Source organism: Zerene cesonia, chromosome 13, assembly GCF_012273895.1.
Source record: "Zerene cesonia ecotype Mississippi chromosome 13, Zerene_cesonia_1.1, whole genome shotgun sequence".
Lineage (NCBI taxonomy): Eukaryota > Metazoa > Arthropoda > Insecta > Lepidoptera > Pieridae > Zerene > Zerene cesonia.
In genome coordinates this window covers 4,835,763-4,854,584 of record NC_052114.1, presented here as the reverse complement: position 1 = coordinate 4,854,584, position 18,822 = coordinate 4,835,763, and the positions used below count along the sequence as shown (strand labels likewise).

General features: G+C 32.3%; 4 protein-coding genes across 21 annotated transcripts in view; 2 read left to right on the top strand and 2 right to left on the bottom strand.

The window, feature by feature from the left end:
- The first annotated feature begins 66 nt into the window (after positions 1-66).
- On the top strand, positions 67-1,493 carry LOC119831418 (NADH dehydrogenase [ubiquinone] 1 beta subcomplex subunit 7). Its single transcript, XM_038354749.1, has 3 exons — positions 67-350; positions 487-655; positions 1,365-1,493. Exons 1-3 carry the CDS (start codon positions 242-244, stop codon positions 1,441-1,443), a joined length of 357 nt encoding a protein of 118 aa, XP_038210677.1. The 5' UTR covers positions 67-241; the 3' UTR covers positions 1,444-1,493.
- A 1,789-nt stretch (positions 1,494-3,282) lies between these two features.
- Positions 3,283-5,212, top strand: LOC119831456 (serine/threonine-protein kinase Nek8-like). The gene is made up of 6 exons (XM_038354801.1): positions 3,283-3,353; positions 3,432-3,522; positions 3,816-3,986; positions 4,471-4,631; positions 4,706-4,856; positions 4,955-5,212. The coding sequence occupies exons 1-6, from the start codon at positions 3,283-3,285 to the stop codon at positions 5,189-5,191; spliced, it is 882 nt and encodes a 293-aa protein (XP_038210729.1). The 3' UTR covers positions 5,192-5,212.
- An 89-nt stretch (positions 5,213-5,301) lies between these two features.
- Positions 5,302-8,853, bottom strand: LOC119831455 (U2 small nuclear ribonucleoprotein A'). 2 transcript variants are annotated; one of them, XM_038354800.1, is made up of 6 exons: positions 8,648-8,853; positions 8,375-8,522; positions 7,852-8,016; positions 7,039-7,223; positions 6,217-6,366; positions 5,302-5,556 (listed from the first exon to the last, which is right to left on the bottom strand). In XM_038354800.1, exons 1-6 carry the CDS (start codon positions 8,727-8,729, stop codon positions 5,510-5,512), a joined length of 777 nt encoding a protein of 258 aa, XP_038210728.1. In that variant the 5' UTR covers positions 8,730-8,853; the 3' UTR covers positions 5,302-5,509. The 2 variants fall into 2 exon arrangements, with proteins under 2 accessions (XP_038210728.1, XP_038210727.1); XM_038354799.1 differs by lacking the exon at positions 5,302-5,556 and having other exon boundaries at positions 5,971-6,366.
- Positions 8,854-11,884: 3,031 nt separating this feature from the next.
- Positions 11,885-18,822, bottom strand: part of LOC119831464 (cAMP-specific 3',5'-cyclic phosphodiesterase) — a 187,308-nt gene continuing 180,370 nt past the window's right edge. For all 17 annotated transcript variants that reach the window (XM_038354824.1, XM_038354825.1, XM_038354827.1 and 14 more), the window contains 4 exons: positions 15,868-15,961; positions 14,421-14,530; positions 13,201-14,328; positions 11,885-13,015 (listed from right to left, as the gene is read on the bottom strand). In XM_038354824.1, the coding sequence (XP_038210752.1) occupies positions 12,953-13,015; positions 13,201-14,328; positions 14,421-14,530; positions 15,868-15,961 (1,395 nt within the window). In that variant the 3' untranslated portion in view covers positions 11,885-12,952. The remainder of the gene's footprint in view (positions 13,016-13,200; positions 14,329-14,420; positions 14,531-15,867; positions 15,962-18,822) is intronic.

Here is an 18,822-nt window from a genome sequence, read left to right as displayed (position 1 = left end):
TTTTTATTTCTCTATAGTTATAGTGTAAAATAATCTGTTTCTACACTGTCAAGTGTCATATCTGTCAGTTTTTCTGGTCTAATATTTTGATATCAGCCATTCAGGCTGTTGCCTGTCATTTCGTAAATAGATCCTTTTTGGCTATTTGATAAATACTGTAAATATTACAGTAAAATTAAATCACCACATCTTATTCTCAATTCATTAAATATTAATATCAGAAACTAAATTTTACAACATCATGGGGCAGGTTATGGGAAGTTTTAATAGCCGACATCTAGACTTAAAAATGGATGATAAACCGACTTTTAATTCGCACGATGGGTTTTCATACGAAAGAAAACAGCGAGGTAGTTAGTCATTAAACATATAGGAGTTTTTAGTTCTTGGAATTGTTAATAAAGAACTACTGTTTTGTTGGAACATCGGTTATGTAATCTCCTGTGTACTTATTAAAATTGACAATTACAATTTCGATTTTCACAGAAATGGTAGCCAGCGAAGAAGATTTAATTTCTGCAAAAATTCCTCCAAAGTATCGAGACTATTGTGCGCATTACTTGTTGGAATATCAAGTATGCCGCTATAAGAATATGCCACTTGTTTACAAATGTGCTCATGAGAAACACGATTATTTAAACTGTGAACACCAGGAGTAAGTATTATACATTCCATTTAATTAAATATGGTTATTTTTAAATGACAGAAGATTGTAATATCAAATTTGTCATTAAGTATCTGTTACTTACATTCAATCAAATAGCTAGACTCCTAATGTCTTATGAGTTAACCTTGTAAATTTTATGTGTATGTAAAAACTACTATTACTAACTTCAGTGCATCTTATTTTTGGCTAGATCATCTTTTCTAGTTTACTAGCCTGGCCAATTATGGCAAACCATAACAAAGCCTCATGTTTTAAGCATAAAACACCTCAAGATTCAATACAATCGCAGTAATTACAGCTTCTGTATTAACATTTGGGGATGTGACACAGGCCATACACCAATCCTGCCAGCGATAGCACCAACCAATATACTGTCCCTGAAAGGAGACAGACTGTAATAATCAAAGGAATCATAAAATTACCCTAAATAACTTATTAATGAGATGAATATCAAAGCTTTATTTACAGAGTCATTAGAATATTTAAAAAATAAGGGAAATCATGAAATATTTAAAAATAAGATGTCCACACATAAGTAGTTAAATTGCTAGTTAATTAGTAATTATTGAAACATTGAGCAGATTTTAATACAGTTAAAGCTAGTTTTTTATGTTCAAAAGTTGCCATTAATTAAGTAGAAATCATAGCTGTAATAAATATTACAAATAAAGTAAAATGTGATTTTGTTTTGTTTCAGTTATGTTCTAAGGATGAAGGAGTTTGAGCGTGAACGTCGTTTACGTATTCGGGAAAATCGTCTTGTAGGAGTTGCTTAATCATGATTAACAAAAATCACCTGTAAATAAAGAAATAGATTGATTTAGGTGTATTATTGGTTATACTTGAGTTCTTTTTCATATTTGTTGTACTAATGCCTACTGTACATTATTCTAGTCCAGTGAATGAAATCTGTCCAGTACAAATTCGATATATAGCACTTACATCACTCCATATATAATGAAAACATAGACTTGATCCAATAACTAGAAAGCATACTTTTTGGATGAATAAATTGCAGGATAATGTAAACAGGGCATGAAAAAAATAAACATTAGTAAGAAATGTATTATGAGGTTCATATTGTTTGATTTTGTACCTTTTATCGTATCGTAACATATTATATTATTATGAACTACTAACTGGAGTCTGTGACTTTGTTCTCGTGAACTTTGACCGTGAACAACTGGAGGCTTTTAATAAAATTACGTTTATGGTATAGGTGAAATACGTTCCTTCCCGAATTTCCGTAGATTTCTTTATTTCTTCGTCAAATGGTCCAGATCTAGATTATAATAAGTCAACAGAAAATGTCCATTAGATTGAACAGCTTTTGCCAAGACTTCCACTTGGAGTTCCACATCGAGAGTTTTAAATCTTCGATTCTTATAAGTCAACACAAGACAGAAAATACTCATCTCCTGAAACAATTTTTGTTAGGACACAATTTTTATATTCCATATAGTGGTCGTCTGTTGCCGTTCTGCATGAAATGTTCCAGTTGCCTTAATAAATTCTAACCTCAATGTCGCTATGGACTTTTGGTCACTGGTGGTTGAACTTCGTGGTTAATGAGTTACTAATTAGGCCTCTAAATCATTCAAATAGAAATCATCCTGACTTTAAGTCAGTTAGGATCCTAATCTTTCCTAAATTCAGTGACAACTTAAGTAAGACGACTGAATTTAGTGTAGATTAATAAGCACCCATATAGCGTTTATTTAAATAAATGTATACTACATACGTTATACGTCACGTCATCTTTCTTTGAGTATCAATATTAACCATGAAATGTATTGTTTTTTTTTACAGAATGAACTAGAATTGCCACTAGGGGAGAGTAATAATTATATTTAAAGATATTTGATGTAAGAGAAGAATCATTTTATCATTTCTGAAACACTGATCTTCGTAAAACGTTACCGATGCAATTTCGATATACCTCGTTTTATTAACTTGATAAAGCTCGATATCCAATCTATTCAGGGAATTCTTTGTAGGGATTGAGACCTCATGATCTCATACAGGCCACGAAAATCTACATGTGCTTATCTTATTTTTTGTTCTCGTCGGCAATGGAGCTGGTGGGTCGCCTGGTGGTAAGGGCTCCCATCGCCCATGAACAGCCTCTACAAATGGTTGCCGACTTTAAATTGGAAAGTGATTAAGAAAGGATATATACACGAGCGGAATAAAGGAAAAGACTAGGAAGGGTAAGGAAAAAGATACGGACATCCGGCTCCCCAACTCACCGAACGAAACACAGGAGTATGCTATTTCACGCCGATCTTCTCCAAAGCATGCTCGATTACCACATTTAAAAATTGTTTAAAAACCAGCTCAACAACAGAACTACAAAAATGTATTTTTACTGTTTATTTTTTTTACTTATCCAAATAGGTCCAGATATAAGATTTTATTTTCCTTTTTTCTTCAGTAGCTCAATACTCTGTGAATGATGGATTTTTATAGATGTGGGTACTTTTATAAAAGTGATTTAATTTTTTTTCTAAACGAATCGTAATATTTATTTACAAAATAAGAAGTTGACGAAGTATTAAAGAAAGGAAAAAAGACCGACTGAAACTATAATTTTAAATTCATTGAGTTTAAATAACATGGACATAAATAAAAGATTTAAGAAAAACAATTTGAAAGTTTTAAAAACGATCGGTCAGGGAACTTACGGGTTCGTTTCATATTTAATTAAACTATTTTTTTTTAGTAAATATAGTTACAGTATTTAATTTCATTTTACTTCTTTAAGTAATGTTTACCTGTGTGAGAAGAAGAAAGATAAACAATTAACAATTGTCAAGGATATAGAGCTAAATGTTAAAATACCTGCACATAATAAGGTAAGACATATATTATAAATCTGCGTTTTACAATAAAATTTTAATGTATGCTGCACACAATAATAAAACTTGCTTTCATCATACGACAGCATAAATCAAGCGAGGTACTAGGTACCGTTGGGCGGTACTAGCGTCAACTTTATAATTACAGAACCGAAAGAAGAAGCTACATTTTTTGCTTCAAATAACCTTTACCATCACCCAACCTCTACCAATCGTGATTATCGCCAACCATTTAATTTTTGTATGTATCATATACCAATTTTATTATTATTATTATTTTTTATGCGTAGGACATTGCTAACGAAGTCAATATTTTGTCGTCTATGAATCACCCTAATGTAATAAAATTCTATAATTGCTATTATGTTGAAAATCACGTTTTGATATCAATGGAATATGCAACTTGTGGAAACTTAGCAGAATATATGTACCAGAGATGTCCCAAGCTCATAAAGCAGCAGGTGAGTAAAAATGCACAATCCAGGAAATCTGTCTGTCGATATTTCAAGCCTTAACCATCTTGGATGAAATTTTGTGAAAACATAGTTTGAGACCCGCGAAATAACATATGCTAATTTTTGTTTCGGAAATCCCATGGGCACGGGAATTATGCGGTAAAAACCCGGGACTGTTTAAATATTCTTTGACTACATGGGAGTAGCTAGGGCGTAGCGGAAAGGAAAATTGTAAATGATCACAATTTCCGATCATATTTGAAGAACAGATAGAGGTCCTGAATTCTTTGGAAAGCACATTTTTTTTAATGAAACTAGTTTGCTCATAGAGGATGGAAATATGTACAACTGTTACGCGATAATGTAAAGCGATCGCGAGCGAGGCTATCTTACTTACCTACTAAATATCGTAAATGCAATTTACGAAAACACACACGATTTAAGAGGCTGCATGCAATTGGTATGTAGGTTTATATTTTTAAAATTTCAGGAAATCTTGTTTTACTTTTGTCAAGTCCTCCTAGGAGTAAATTATATCCATAGTTTAGATATAATTCATAGAGACCTGAAGGCAGAAAACATATTACTGGCAGGTGAAAACGGTGTATTAGTAAAAATAGGAGATTTTGGGATATCTAAAATGTTAGCAAGGTATAACTTAATGTAATGTTTCTTTTATATGTAAATTATAATCAGGTTGATTTTGAATAAGATTCGTATTTTAGTGCAAAAAAAACTGCGACCGTAATTGGCACGCCCTATTATTTAGCGCCAGAGCTTTGTGAAGGAAAGCTCTACGACACTAAAAGCGATATTTGGGCTCTGGGCTGCTTATTATATGAAATGTGTACACATAAAAGAGCTTTCGATTCTGAAGTAAGTTTTATCTCGAAATATTTTGTTGGTGTATGAAAAAAATTTACATACCTGTATTAAATGTAATAATTAAATTTATACCATAATTATGTTTTCAGACGTTAATTGGATTGGTTAAAGTAATAACTAGCGGCAGTGTCCATCCAATTGATTTTACGATATATGAGAGAGGTATACAAGATCTAATAGATGCTATGCTTTCTATTCTACCCGATAAAAGACCTACCATCAAAGAACTCTTAGGTCGTAAAATTCTTCTTCCAATGATATACACCGTTTATTTAGATGCAGGCGACGATCACTTGTTAAACAGTAAATTCAAAGAATTTAAATAATAACTTCTTCTATGTCAACTATTTATCATTAAAAAAAACTTTTTATTATGTCCAAATTAATGAAGAAATTGAAATGTGATCTTATGCAGTATGAAATAAAACGAATAATAATATACTAAAAATATTTTTTATTTAAAATTAGTTGTGGGAGCTTGTAAAACTAACATGAGGAATGGAAGTATCTGGTGTAGTATCAATCTTTTTCGCATAATATTCTGAAGAGTTCTGTTCTTATCAGCAAAATATGTATGTGTAGAAGAAATCTACAGAAGTATCTGTTCTTATAGCTAATACCATACAAAAAAAAATATTGTTTAACTATTGTCCATTACTCTGACTTGTATCCATTTCTTCATCTTCTTCTTCTGAAATGATAGGATCAAATAATTAGTTTATTATTGTTCAGTTTAGCGAATTCACATTATATAAAAAATAAGAGAACTGATAAATCCAAAAACTAGAAGATAATAAAAAATAGAAATTATTATCAGTGGAGTTAATGAGATCGGATGGAAGACGCTGTGTCACCAGCATGTCCTGTTAATAAAATATGTGATTATCATCAATATATAAAAGTAATATAATGATCATGTTTATTGTGATAATAAAATATCCATGCAGTGTCCTAGCATTTGTGGGTATATTTTTCGTCTGTAGCCTTCTTGTAACTATAAACAATTATGGCCAATATTAATTAATATAACTAGCAATGATGTATCAATTTCATATTTTATTCTTAAAACGCGAAAGTGTATTTGTTTGTTTTCTTTATGAAATGATTTTTGTGTTTGGAGATAGTTAGGACAATAGACAGAGATATAGTTTACTTTAAATGCTATTAAACATCTCATACCAATGAAGGAAAGATCGATTATGATGCGCATTTGAATCATTGAAAAATGTATAAATTCCGATAGACCAATTAAAAATCTGAGATGTATGACACTTGTTAAAACGCAGGCAACAACAGACATATTCATACTTCCCAAACATCAAATTAGCAATAAATAAATAAATATGCTTACGTTGTCCATTTTGTTGTGTTTGTGGTTGTAAAGGTTTTTGCCCAGGTATTTGGCCCGCCTGTAACATCCTTGTTAGCCGCTCCACCTCTTGCAGGGATGAAGCATTCTTGATAGCTTCCCTGATTTTGTGGATCTCTTGGGGTGTAAGATCTTGAAATTGTAAAGAAAAGAATTTAATTTATTTTTAAATTGTGACATGCAGTAAAAAAAGAAGTTTTTATACAGGTATTAGGCATAACAGGAAAAAAAAGACTTGCAACTGGATTAAATATTTTTGCCTATAGATCCTTAGTTGTTGTGATAAATTATTGTTTTGAATTTTTTTTGTTTTACACTATGGGATCATGTAACTTTATTGTTTTGAATTAGATGCTTCTGATATAATGTACAGGGCGTCATACTAGTGGTCATACTATGCTCAATATGCTGATTAAGTAAAAATACTTAAACAACAAATTGACATACAAATTTCTTGATTTCTTCTTAAACTGCATGTTTAAGATTCCTAACTTCGCGCATACGGCACATATCGGTTCGCTATGAGAACATAATCTTATGTGTGTATGAGAACATAATTTTGTACTTATGCACACTTGCGGCAAAGGTGGTTAAGTGGCCAATTAGGAGTCTGCACATAATTTTAAGAACTCATCTAATAGAAAAAAATGTGCGGGGATTTCATCAGTATTTTTTATGCAATCAGCGGCAAGACATCCTATATATAAAATATGATTATTACTTAACTTTTCATTTTCTCTCTCAACAAACTCAACATATCAATTTAAAAAATTTGTTATCACTCCAAAAAAAACCAGTACTTACTTGTAACTTTTGGATCTGGCATATTTCCACCAGGAACAAATGTCTTAGCTTTTCTTGTAATCTCCTTTTGAATTTCTTTCCCTTTTTTACTTTTAAAAAGTGTATTTGCTTCATCCCTTTCCTTTTGTTTGATCTTTCTGAAGTCTAGAAGCCTTAGTTCAGGTAGTTTAAAGGCAACATAAGCTCTGTAACCATTTAAGCAAATTTAATAGATGGCTAACAAAACTTTCTTCAATTTACAACATTGTTGAATTTTGGGTTTGCTTGTGTGTATGCCTATTAATGATATGAAAATACAATTTTCTACTCTTTAAAAATATCTCATTAAAGCATTTGAATGAACACTATAGTAAAATTTAAAAAGGTTGCATACCATTGATACAATATTGTAATAATTGAAATGTTTCATATTGGTTGAAATGGATTTTAATCATCTTAATAGATGGCGTGAATTGTCCCTTAGGCTCATGAAACAAAATGAGTCAGTTCAATTGCTGAGGCAGGATCACGGGCGGGCTAGGCATTGCTAAGGTTTGGCAAAAAGGTGCAGGTTTACATCCTGCCACATGATCAACTTTCTTTTTCTATCCTTCAAAAATTTCTAATGTAAAAAGCATTTGAATGTTATAAAACTAATAATAAAAATAAAATCAAATATGTTTTACAGTTTTTTTGGAGCATATTTAAAATGTAACCTTATAGCATCTTTACACATAATATACTTGAGATTTTATTGATTTTCTTGTTTGTACTCTTCTTGTAAAGGACCACAATAAAGAGTTTTTGATTTCATTTGATACTACAAAAACTTACCTATAGTGCTGTTTATTAGCCACTGGATTGTGCATAAGTGAAAGAGTTCGCAGCTTAGTCAAGGAAGCAAGTGGATCAAGATCTCCCAGTTCTGATATATTATTGTTTGTTAATATTAGGGATTCCAAGTTAGGCAAATACTGTTCTAAATTTTCTCCTATGCGTCTGAAAAAGGGTAATTATATTTAAGTCATATATTCATACAGTGTACATTTATAACTGTCGCCTAACTGTCGGAATGGAATAATTAAACAGCATTTTTCAATAAAGAGGAAGATTAAATGTCTAATTAAGATAGTAAGCTGCAGCTTAAATAAATGAAGAGTAACAATTAATAAGAAAATCAAGGTAATGTTTGTCATAATCCTAAATTTTTTAAGTTTCGCTTGTTTGTTGGTGAGTGTAGGTAGATAAGTTTAAATGTTAGCCTCTTTGAAGCCAAATGATATAGTAAGTGACATTCACTGAGTTATGTTTAAGTCTGTAGGATTTGATTTTAGTCTTAACATTGAACAATACTTACACAATTCGGTTGTTGTTTAGAAACAAGCATTTTAGTCTTTTAAGTAAGGGAAATCCATCAAGTTTTCTGATATCATTGTCCGAAAAATCTATTGTATCAAACTGGTCTAAAGTGGCACCCATGTTTTCTATTTGGGGGATTTTGTAACCTGTAAGTTGGTATAAGTACTACGTAAGCCTTCAATGGTCATTTTAGTATAAATAAAAATTATATTTTAAATAAAATACATATTAATTATTATAGGTATAAACAACAAACAAATACAATTATAACCTCTAAGATCCAATTCTCGATCTCGACAAGGATTCATATATTGCAGCGAACTTTGAATTAATTCGATTGTAAGCTTAACCATTTTGAAATAGTTTTTAAATTAAAGTAACTGCGATAAACGAATTGAGATTTTCAAAGTTATATGTATCGCGTTTGTATGCCGATCGATGATTCGATTGATCGCATAACGCACAGATAACATATTAGTAATATGACATATGGATTACAGTTAGCAGTTGACATTTAACCATAAACAAAATCAATAATGTTGCTCAAATGAAAAAGAAAACTACTAGATGTTAAAAAAATCCTTGAATGCAAACTTAGATTTTTTTTATTAAATGTACTTTTGTAAATACTGCCTTACTATTATATATATTATATATATTGTAGTATGTATATACTACAATAAATATTACGGTCAAAATAATGTACGGTCCGGTAATGAGCCTCCGTAAATGGTACGTGGCCTCGTAAAAAATGCGGCTCGATAGATAGAACACTGTGGTTTTAGTAACGTACGGTAGGCTATGAACACCCCATAGTTAGTAAAGTTGTTTCCACTGCGTAAGTGTGGCTGTTATGTAACACTTACTTTTCTTCGATTATACAGATACAAAATGCAACTTCTATGTAACAATTTGAATTATTTTATGAGTTCCGTACTTAAAGGGTAAAACGTGTCCCTAGTACTAAGACTTTGATGTCTGTCTGTCTGTCTGTCTATCACGAGGCGGAACCGTTATAAGGCGAGTAAACAAAGATTAAATTATCTAAGACTAGCAAACTCGGCGAACTCCGTTTCGCCACCAGATGGCTTCGTTTTTCCCGCTTTTCTGTTGAAAATTTTCCGGAATTTTCTTTGCTATAAACCTCACGACGCCCAAGACCTTTCCAACGAATGCAAAACTGTGGAAATCGGTTCGTGCGTTCTGGAGTTATAGCGTCAGGAAGGAAAACCCGACTTATTTTTATATAGTAGATGATCTATTTCTGTTTACAACAAATAATTAATATTCGAGGTTGCCATGGTAATAAAATGGATGATTAGTTATGCTACTTATCAAATCTCGTCCAAAGCAATTTCCGGTGGAAGTTAACATGGTAATGTACATCTTATATTTTTTGGTTTTAATATCATTCTCTTATTTTAAAAGGTACAGGGTTTTGCGGGATAAATCTTTGACCACTTTGAGTTTGAATATAGACTATAGACAGACTTATACAATATTGATTATTGTGATAAAACCAATCGAAAATAAATATATGACTAAATAGTAGTGTAAAAAAATATAGTTTAGTTTATATAGCATATTCTAGTATTTTCTTGTGTTTGATTTTACGAGAGTATTATACATTTAGAAATGAAAAACTTTTTAACGGATTTTAAACGCGATTTATTCATTATATTATTAACCCGATGTTTCGAACACTTTACAGCGAGCGTGGTCACGGGGAGGTCAGTCTCCCAGCGTGACACCCTCGCAAATAAATCGCGTTTAAAATCCGTTAAAAGTTTTTAGTATATTCTAGTTTTAAGCACTAGGACATTTTTTAATTAGCTATGAGATAGTTATTCTAAAATTTTAGTGCCGCTACAAAGTTTATTCAGAAATAGTAAGATAGGTGTCCAAAATAAAACAGCCGCACTTTTCTTCAATATGTTTTTATTCTAAATACATTAATATTTTTTAAATCAACTCAAATATTCATTTAAACTATTATAAGCTATTTAATTTAACAGAACCAAAAAGTAATGCGAATGACCAGCATTGCACACTTAACACCGTGTTTATAAACCACCTAAGTATTATCCAATCATAGCGTTAGATCTCCAAAGTGACGAAACACATTTAGGTTTAATATTAAAGTCTCGGAAAAATACTTATCCTCGAAATATTTCTACACAAGTAATTCGATATAGAAGTGACATACCAGATGCACATAAACAATACGAACTAATTTTTGTTCTTTGGTAGTTAGCTAGTTGTAATCGACAAATACATACAGTTAATCCTTGAAAATTAGATATATAGGTCACAAAGATCATTAGTACATGTATGCGAATCTCATTTTGATGTTGAACTTTACTGTTACTGAATGTTTATTTAGTTCTATATATTGTGCAATGACTTTTAAGATTCTTAAATATTTCTTTTACTATCCTGCAAAAAGAGTGATGAAGTCATCTCTATATGAAAAATGTAGTATGCGTTTTACAATTTTCGAGGTTTAACTGTAACATAATCTGAGCAGATACCATCAACTATATAATAAACAATAATGAACAATATAAATACATAAAAATCTGTTTTATTAATGTAATAGATATTGATATTCGACTTTTTATTGATAAACGTAGGTAGGTACATCTCCATTAAACCTTATTTATAACAACGAGCATATTAATTACTAGTTATAGTTAGGAGGATAATATTTCAAGATATTATTATCGGGTATAATAATATTACAAATTTTTAATAAAGCCAATAAGGTTCATTATTGATAGATCTGTTCATGTGAACTAGAAAATTACATACGAATGTACAGTCTACGTACATCACACAGATCTAATATAGGTACAAATATTTTAATTCTATTACGTACGTACAATGTATATATTTTAAAACAAATGTGTCTAAGCGTAATGTATCTACAACATATATTAGTAAATAAGCGTTTTTATTTTTATGTCTTTGTCGACATACAAGGGTCTAAACAATACCAATATTTAAAAAACCATCACACACAGAGATTACTGTGACCTTGCTTGCTGCATTCTCTGCTCCTTTTAGAAATCTAAATTCCTATATGAAAGTGTACATTACATTGGACCTTCATTCTTTACACAAAAATTTATGAACGATGCATCTAATGATAAGCAATACTTGCAAAAGTAAACAATGAATAAAATAGGAACAAATAGGTAATTAATTCATAAAGTAAACAAATATCTTTTGAGTACATAAAAATATAGAGACCAGCTCATAAATACGTTTCTTATAATTGTAGACTAAGTCAATGGATACTAGAAATGCAACCATAATACATTTTTTCATACTCTTGTGTTGTTTCAGCGATTAGTCAGGAAGTTAGATTAAACGTTAGATAGGAGGTAAAGTAAATAGATGCAAGTTGTAATATTAATAATAAATATACAATTAGATCAGCGACGATATGTCGTTGTTTTTGGCTTTCTGTAGTCCGTCTGATTTATAAATGTGAAGAATTCTTCTAATATTTTTACAGAATAAATCTCAAGGTGTTGTGCGCCTAGGTTTTTGACAAATTACTCACTAAGTATTAAAAACTATTGCAAAGCCCGGCCTGTCTGAATTCTCAACTCTATGAGTGTCAAGTGTAAAACTTAGTCACAAACCACGCCATTGTTAGTATTTAACACTTCAATACTTCAAGCCGTTAGTTGCATCAAAAAATATACCTAAAATTCCCAACTAATTATTGGATAAATAACTAGGTTTATAAGTAATGTACAAAAATAATAAATTATTCTAAGAGAAAATAATGGGATCGCCAGCGATCCATAACAAGAAATGAGGTGCCATTAGGTTATCAAATCAATGAAGTAAAGCTATCTAATAGGATGAAATCCATTTTGTCTTTTTACAAGTGACTGGCCGAATATATAATATTCAGAAAAAGACATGGCAACGAATCAAAAGACGATATTATCTTAAAACACTACGTTTAAGATATCTAATATGTTAATAAATTTTTGTGATTAACATCATTATCGCAAACCCGTATTAAATATGAGAAATGTGGATGATATGACAATATAAATTACCCTTTCATACCAATTAATAAGCGTTTTCAATGTCCTTACTTTAATCGACGTATGATGTCGACGACTAAATCTACTTACACGAATTTAATTTTACAAGTTGGAGACCATCTACTTACAGGGAAATCGAAAGTAAACTAAAAAGTAGACTTCATATATCTTTGGTTAGACAAAACAAAACGGTCGTTACAAAACACTAAACAATCGAATGTTATACAGTCATTGGAGGGATATACTTAGTCGTTAGGTAACTCTAAACAACACTGCGTAGTAATCACATACAAATAATTATCGTCGAAATGACACGATCTCCGAGTGAATCGTTTCATTCCGACAGTTTAAGCGTCAACAAGTGTAATTATTATCCAACGAGCCTCGCGCCGTCTAAGTAACAGCGGTGGTGCGAGGTGAGCTTCTGCCCAGCGTCCGCCCTACTGCCAGAGCTTCCACCACACTTGCATTTTCTCAGAGAGTTTCTTACAAATGCCCACCAGCTTCCGTCACATTCCACCATCCCCTTCGCCCTCGCATTCTTCTGAACCTTCACCCTCTTCGAGAGTTACCTATAAAAATAAAACGGGTAATTATTAATTGTAGTTACTTCGTAAGTGTAAGGTTTTTGGGAAAATTGTTTATTCTGGATACTCAGTTCTTTGAGTAAGAAACTTAAAATATAATATTTAGATATTATGGATAAAATAAATACTAATGAAATATTTTGCTTTTGAGACAGGTAATAAATACTTACTTGGAAGCGAATTTGCTCAGGGCGATCATCATCCACATTTGAATGCGATTGTATTGGAATCGGCGGTGGTGATGGAGGAATCATGCTTTGATAGTAGTCACGGTTTTCTTCAAGAGTGTCCAAAATATCTTGTGCGTCTGGGTGAACTAGATCTGCCCATGTTTCCCATAAGGGGTGCACAATGTAGTCTATGAAACCGACTTGAGATTTTTCAATCGTAGCATTGTGCCTGTCACACATAGGACTTATATCCATGCCCTGTTCTCTTTCACGATCACCTTGTTGGAAGAATTCTTCCATTAACAACGCGACCCATCGCTTATATAAAGGTAAAGGTTTAGTTGGATTACTCAGATCGGCACAATGTACGAGATTCTCTAAAACTTGTATTCTGTCAGTATAGTTATCCAACAACAACACTCCACTTCCTGCTACTTTTTTGGTTTCCACCATAGTCTTCAGATCTGCAAGGAGGCTCATATGTTTAGACATGTCGGTTGAGAGTACCATATCAATTACCATTTTTCTCAACGTTTGCCTTTGTTTCTTGTGAAGGTTTATAAAAATGTCGCATCCATCGTTTTGTAACAATTTGAAGGCAACAGCGAGATGGTGATTTTCGAGAACTGATTCGTCATTATACATGAGTGCTAATTCTGAGCTGGAGTTGACCAAAAATTGATTTGTGAGACCAGGATGATCGACGTCATGGACGCATGCTGCAAATAGTGCAGCGCAAACTTCAATTGGAGTAAATACTGCGTCAAGCGCTGGAGTATTTAGAAGTACATGTGTTGATTGTGTGACATCAGCTGCGTGGAGTGAGTTGTGGAAAGGATTATCACGGCAATAGTGTTCCTCCAGTGTAACTGCAAAGGCAAGGAACGTCCTAGCTGGGATTTGTAACGTAGAAAGAAGCTCTCGAGATGTGAAAGCGGCGTAGGCAACTGCTGTTAGTGGACGGCCGCACGAAAGATCACCAATACGGAAAATATCAACACCCCAGCGATCAAGTTCTCCTAAACATTTTCCCAATTCTTCTTCATGTGGCGTCTCAACTCCATATCGTGGTACGCGCTCGCCGGTAAAACTATTTGTATGTGTCAGTGTTCTTTTGACGCCCGAAATCTGAAAGAAAAATTACATTATATTTTAATTACAACATGTTATTACATATGTTATTAGTGTTTGTCTATTTAAATAATTATACTGATGCCTACTTGTGACATAGTAGTTCCAGGTCCGGCATGACGTGGCTTTTCCTTCTTTTTAGTACGTTCAGTGCTTTCATCTACTTGTAGCGATGGTAAATCCAGTTCTTGTTGTTTATCTGCAAACAATATTGTTTACATTATAAAGTGCATACACAGGTACCGGCAAAGAAGATATGTTATTAAAAAAACGTGATAATGGTTATACATTTGGATTCGGGCTATGCGATGAACTGTATCGCATATATTTCATCCTCCGATATGTGGCAAGAAGTGGTTCGTACTTCACTATATATAATATCTTAGAAAGGTTTATGGTGTCTTTTAAATATTTCGCTCTTGATGCTGCTTTTGTTGGCAGAAAAACATTTTACGTCATAATACTACATATTTTTCTTTCTAGGTCAGTTCAGCTATAACTGATCCATATTTTATAACGTGTTTCTCAAGTAGAGCAATGGAACGGTTTAGAAACATAACATAAAACTATAATGATAGGATTTATTTTTTATTACAAACTTATTGCGCCATATGTAAGGAGATAATAAGAATATACCTCGATAATAGCAACTTGGGCAGAATTACAGATAAATAATAGATATGTTCATGTAAATATCGTGATACAATTGAAATTTACTGTGAAACTCGGTCACCTTACATATCTAATCAAAGAGATATAAAGCATGTCGCAGTAAAATTATGCATTTTTACAGAGGTAATATAAACATTGGAATCACATTCGGTGTTTACTTCTATAATTGATTTCCATATTAGTAAATTATTAGAATTTCGGAATATCTACACCATGAAGTTTAAATTGAAATATATTGTATACATAGACGAAACAAAAATAATAAATTTTCGATAAATAACATAGAACAAACTTTTTTCCTATGAGAACAAAATAGAGAGGTCGAGTCTTAAGTGTCTACTGATCTGATACTAACATTAATCACAATGCAAGGAACCAATTATGAGCATTCATATATTTGTTGCATGAACTAATTACATGCGAAAGTTAATTGTACTCTAAATCATTATAGCAAACATTACAAAAAGTTTTGGCATGGGCGGGCGCCACTTCCCGCCTTGGATTACGACGACACTGATGTTATGAAGCTGGATCGATATCGCCGTTGTGACGTAAATATACTACAAGCCTATTACATTCAATATCATTTTCACTCTACCGCTATTAATTAGAAAAAAAAAACTGCCGAACGTTTGATATAGCGTTATTTTTATATTAGTGTAGATATATAATTAATCAAGCATTTTAAATGTGGAGATGTTTCTTTTGATTTTCAAATCAATCGTGATATCAAAATTTGTAAGGGCTTATAGACAAGTGTTATGCTATCAAGTTTAATTTAATTGATAAGTTATTAAGAAGCAGTTATTTCAGAAGATGTGATATAATACATCAAAAGAGGTCAGTAAATAAAATGACACGTACCCAAAAATGTAGAGCAGATATATTCCGAGATCTGGTTGCCAGATTTGCTTGATTCTGAGAAGTGGCTCAGCTCCTTGTTCAGCATCCGTTTGAACTGTAAATGGAAGATCTCCATTGAGCGAGCCATTTTAGCAGCACGACGTTTAATCCACCGTGAAGGAGTACAGCGAACGCATTGTCTTTCACGTACGCGCATTTTATTACACATTTGGTAAAAATGTTTAAAACAATTAAATAAAAAAAAATGAAACTTAAATATTTCAAGCACTATCAATAGTTTTTGTCTTTCACGAATGTTTATTATATCTCAGATGAACGTCCGACGAACGCAAATGCTATCGTTAAACTGAAGCTTCCTGACGGCAGGCGCCTACACTTAACGTAGCGGAGATCCGTCATTAGTTCAGACTACAACAAAAATACACTTTTCTACGTATCGTGATGCATTGATAGCGAACCCTCGAAATTGTCTGATTTTCCTTTTAAGTTTACAGTGAAAAAGATTCACGGATGATTTAAATTTTCTTGTAAGAATTTAACGATATTCAAAAAGGAAAGTCCATTGAGTGGAATACGTAAATATATTCGTGAATGATATCGTCGTCCATTGTTGAATTATATAAATTCAATACAAAATTAAAACATCAGACACTTTTGACACCATTCGAAACGGCCTTGTTTGTATCCCTCATAACAGTGTACTCCAGGTAGGAAGTAAATCGACAGAGGTTATTTATGATAGTGATCTTGCGGGTTCCAAAATCGATGCTTTAAAACTGAAATTTACATGTAAACATTAACTCAATATCGATTTTGTACCACTTGATATATCATCTCTCCTCGATCCCATCACTATTAGTATCATTATTTTGTTTTTCTTATATAATGTTCTAATATGTATTACCTAAAAATTTTAAACTGTTACATATCCATTTGATTAAGATGCTTTTGGTATTTTTCCGCTTAAAAGGAGAATGCTCGCTCGAAAGTGGAAAAAGTGGAAAATTTCATACGATTAAACCATAATCTACATTAAAGAGTGTTAATGTCTTAATATCATGATAACGCCTATAATGATCGTACAGTTCTTAGTCAACAACATATTTATCTCGCCAAATGCTATAAATAGTCTATTTTCTAAAAACAAGTCTAACTGCCAGATGGTCAACAATAGGTCGGTACGTAAGATTGTACTGTGAATGCCATTCACTACTATTTATATCTCACTTAAAATAATTCTCTAAAAAGTAGCATAATAAATGAAATAAAATAATTAGATCGAATAACACTTCAGTTAAATTTCTCAAGAACTTTCTCAATATATTGATAAAAAAAAATATTGGTGTAAAGTAAGCTATTATGTAAGCAATGAACAGAAAAATTAAACAAGAACTTCAAATAACGGTGAGATCTTTATATTTGCTAACATCATATTAACAAAGAGAAAAAGTAATCCGTATTCTGTAATATCTGTAGATATATAGTGTGATGACCATGCAGACACGGAAAAGTGAGATACCTACAAAATATGTTAATCCATAAAGAAAAATCATATGACCTACTTTCGAAATGATTCATTTATGACAAACTACAAGCGATTACTATTGTTATATTTTCTTTGTTCCATGATTCTGCAGAAATTATCCATCATTACCCTGATATTTAAGCAATGAGTCGCTTTATTATTATATAATGTGACCGCTATATTATATTTTGTAAGGATACAAATACGATGATAAATGGAATGTAACAATATTTCATTGAATAATGATTTGCAAATTACATGCGGTATGAGGCTATGAAAAACGAGACATTGACGTCGGGTCGGATAGAAAGTAGGCAAAGGTTGAGTTTGCGAAACCAATCTATACTGATAATTAAAAAAGTTAACGAGTTTGTTTGTGTGTTCAAAAAATTCACCGTTCGATATAAACATGATCCCTGAGGATTTTTTTTAGTGCCATAAACGGGCAAATGAGCTGGTGGTTCGCGCGGTGATTATCGATCACCAGCGCCCATGAACGCTGCGCTGCCCGCTTTTAAGAAGAAAGGGATAAGGAAAGGATTGATAACAGGAAAGGAGGAATGGACTGGAAAGGAAAAGGAAACGGGCCTCCGGCTCCCCCACTCACCGTACAAAACACAGTAGCATGCTATTATTTCACGCCGGTTTTCTGCGGAGGTGTGGTACTTCACCCTTCCCCGGTGCGAGCTGGCCACAAAGTGCTATATTTTACTACCACAGGCGAAGCAGGGGTAGCAGACCGGTAGTTATCGCATATATATAAAAATGCTTCATAGTCAAAGGAAAATTATTATTTTTTTTCTTAATCTTCAATATAACCGTTACGCTGCGTGAAGTATCTGACTACTTCAGTTTATAATATTAATATAACAGTTTGTGGTACTCACAGATGTAGAGTTCATATTTTAAAGCCCATCTACTTGTTTATCTTTGGTAGTATACAAAGCAGATATATCTTTAAGGATTGTTAACTCATTAAAAATATTTAATGAAAATTAACCAAGGTTGGATCATATCAACATATATCATACAGCGTTTCTGCTTTCATTTTTATAACAAACGCTTAATAGCATTAACTTCATTGGAATACAATTACGACCGCTATGCAAACGACTGAAACTGATTCAATGACCTCCAAAGCTGGAATCTACATAAGATATCGATGTGGTATTTTCCGTAAATGTCATGCAAACTGCGGTTTATTGTTTGCATACATACAACTGTGTTTGTAACATTTATGATATAGTGTCCGGTAATAAGTATTGTGTATTTACTAAGAAATTAGATAAAAGATTTTCTTTGAAATACATATTATCTAACTACGATTCTGTTTCAGAAAAGCATGACTTTACGAAAAATATATAAGAGATATTATCAATGTTAATATAAAACGAAAGAGATGTTCAGTTAAGAGCGAATATGTAGCTTTT